This window comes from Aulostomus chinensis, chromosome 2, assembly GCF_037954235.1.
Source record: "Aulostomus chinensis isolate RoL2024-O1b breed Wild chromosome 2, RoL_Achi_v1.0, whole genome shotgun sequence".
In the NCBI taxonomy this organism is placed as follows: Eukaryota; Metazoa; Chordata; class Actinopteri; order Syngnathiformes; family Aulostomidae; genus Aulostomus; species Aulostomus chinensis.
In genome coordinates, this window is record NC_141321.1 from 8,341,509 (window position 1) to 8,344,008 (window position 2,500).

General features: G+C 45.0%; 1 protein-coding gene across 1 annotated transcript in view; it reads right to left on the reverse strand.

The window, feature by feature from the left end:
- The window catches only part of LOC147268981 (SHC-transforming protein 1-like), a 10,300-nt gene that overhangs the window by 1,460 nt on the left and 6,340 nt on the right, over positions 1 to 2,500 (reverse strand). The window contains exons 7-11 of the mRNA XM_086225741.1: positions 2,481 to 2,500; positions 2,245 to 2,371; positions 815 to 998; positions 317 to 389; positions 1 to 9 (exon numbers count right to left, since the gene is read on the reverse strand). The exon at positions 1 to 9 is cut by the window's left edge and continues 79 nt beyond it; the exon at positions 2,481 to 2,500 is cut by the window's right edge and continues 32 nt beyond it. Of these exons, the coding sequence (XP_086081867.1) occupies positions 1 to 9; positions 317 to 389; positions 815 to 998; positions 2,245 to 2,371; positions 2,481 to 2,500 (413 nt within the window). The remainder of the gene's footprint in view (positions 10 to 316; positions 390 to 814; positions 999 to 2,244; positions 2,372 to 2,480) is intronic.

The window sequence follows — 2,500 nt, forward strand, 5'->3', positions numbered from 1 at the left end:
CCAGGGAGTCTGAGGAGCGAAAGCCAAAGAATGAGGGTGGAGATGATGATCAAACCACAGTAAAGGAGGCATGTTTGACCCAACGGAGCAAAGTTAGTTTGTTCTCTGGAGGAGGTGGGGGAACCATCTGGAGTTTTAGAATTATTATCCTGGAGGAATTTGAAGAATATTTTTACGAGGGAGGAAAAAATCACTATCATAATAAATGGTTGATGCAATATACATGCAATACATGGTTGTATTTATGGTATTTATGACTGATAATATCCATACAGACACGTTTCTGCTGGGCTGGAGGTGTAGTCTTAACTTCTACCTGTAGGTGAAGCTGCTGCCTCTTCTGTGATGGAGCAGTTCTCATAGAGCGAAGAGGGCAGAGCCGAAAACACCTGAAACAGCATCAGATGAGTCATTCAAACCACCGTGTGTGTGTGTGTGTGTGTGTGTGTGTGTGTGTGTGTGTGTGTGTGTGTGAGTGTGTGTGTGTCACACACATGCTCTTGCTTTTACTTACTCTAGACATTAGTAAAACCTGTTTGTGTCACATTTCATTTTAACAATCGTGATTTTTTATTTATTGTAAAAGAAAAAAAACAACCTCTTGCCATTTGACTGTCACCCTCTATCAACCCTGCAAACTCAAATATTATGCAAAACCTACAAATCTATCACACATCAAAAGATGAAATGGCTGAATGGAGAAGAAAGGACTCTCCCCACTCACATCACCTCCCATCAGGAAGAAACTTCAAGCTCTAACCAGCAGTATAATGAAACTCTGGTATATCACAATAATAACAGAATTCCCTCGTACCTGCCGTGAGCCTGCATCCTGTTCATTCTCTCCTCTTGTGACCCGGAAGTCCTCTATTCCACCAGGAGGTGGCGTCTTTCCAGGAATCACATTGTAGTACTGGCTTTTCTCCCTGACTTCCCCTTCCTCTCTGACTGGTGTGATCTCCTGTGGGCTCCAGCTCCTGCAGACCCTCCCCGCTGATCTGTACACACAAGATAACACCACACACACACACACGATTACATTCTGGCAAGTACAAGCATACACATACACAGACACAGACACACACGCACACACACACACACACACACACACAAGCAAGTCAGAATTTCAGAGAGCCAACTGTTGTCCATTCAACAGTCTAAAACTGAAAGTTGTCATAAATGGCAAAACAAAACAAAACAAACAAACAAACAAAAAAACGGCAAATCCCAGTATTTATAGTCTATTACTTCCACATATTTGACTTTTTGACCAGAGCAAAGAGGCGCGATCACATCACTCCTGTTATTGCACCTGCACATGGGCTCCCAGGATGCTTTAGACTGGTCTCTCTCTCAGCTACAGGTCTGAACTTCCATCCATTACGAATCAGAAGAGGCAGAGCGTTTGCTGTCAGAGCCCCAAGGTTCTCCCACCAACACCCGAGGCTATCAATGACCTCTTTAGAGTCCCTTTATAGAACGAACTCTTATCAGAAAGACTTCCATGATTTGATTTGAACCCCCCTCCCCCTCTCTCTCTCTCTCACAGTGAAAGACAGACAACATAATGTCATATTGGAGGAATTGAACCAGCATGTTTTCCATTCTTAATCAGGAAATTACTCAAAAAATGTATTAATTAAATATATGAATTGCTGCTGCATCGTTCCATTAAGAGGCTAAGAGATGAATCTGTTTCTCAGTTTACTGACATACGAACTTAAAATGAGATACTCCGATCGCCCTTGGGGAGCACGGTGGTGCAGTGGTCAGCACTGTCCCCTCACAGCAAGAAGGTTCCAGGTTCCAGTCCCGGCTCCAGCATGGGGTCTTTCTGTGTGGAGTCTCCATGTTCTCCCTGTTCCTGTGTGGGTTCTCTCTGGTACTCCAGCTTCCTCCCACAGTCCAAAGACATCAAGAGAGGACGAGGCTGATTGATACTCTAAACTGACCATAGGTGTGGCTGTGAGTGTGAATGGTTGTCTGTCTCTATGTTGGTCCTGTGATGGACTGGTGACCTGTCCAGGGTGAACCCTGCCCCTCACCTGAAGGCTGCTGGGATAGGATCCAGCCCCCCCCCCCCCCACAACCCTTAACAGAATAGAAAATGGATGGACGGACGGACGGACGGACGGATGGATGGATCATCCTCTAACTTGTATGTGTAATCATAAATGTAAATCATTTCTTAGTCCTGAGTGAGGTTACAAACATGAGAATGCTATTCTCAGACGGGAGGGTGACCTGGGATTAATGGCGAGGAGTGGCGGTGTTTGGCGGAGAAGTTGGCGGAAACGAGTCTCAAAAGCCTGACCAATGCTGTTGATGACATCAGCTGCCCGACCCTGAGGACACTCCAGGATGTGACATGCTAACAGAGGGAAAAGATTGTTCACGCTTAGAAAAAGTCATGGGAAGTGGTTGCATTTATAAACACCAAACCCAAAAAATAGCAATTTTGGGATAAAAATGTCTCTTACCTCGTTGATTGACAAGGTCT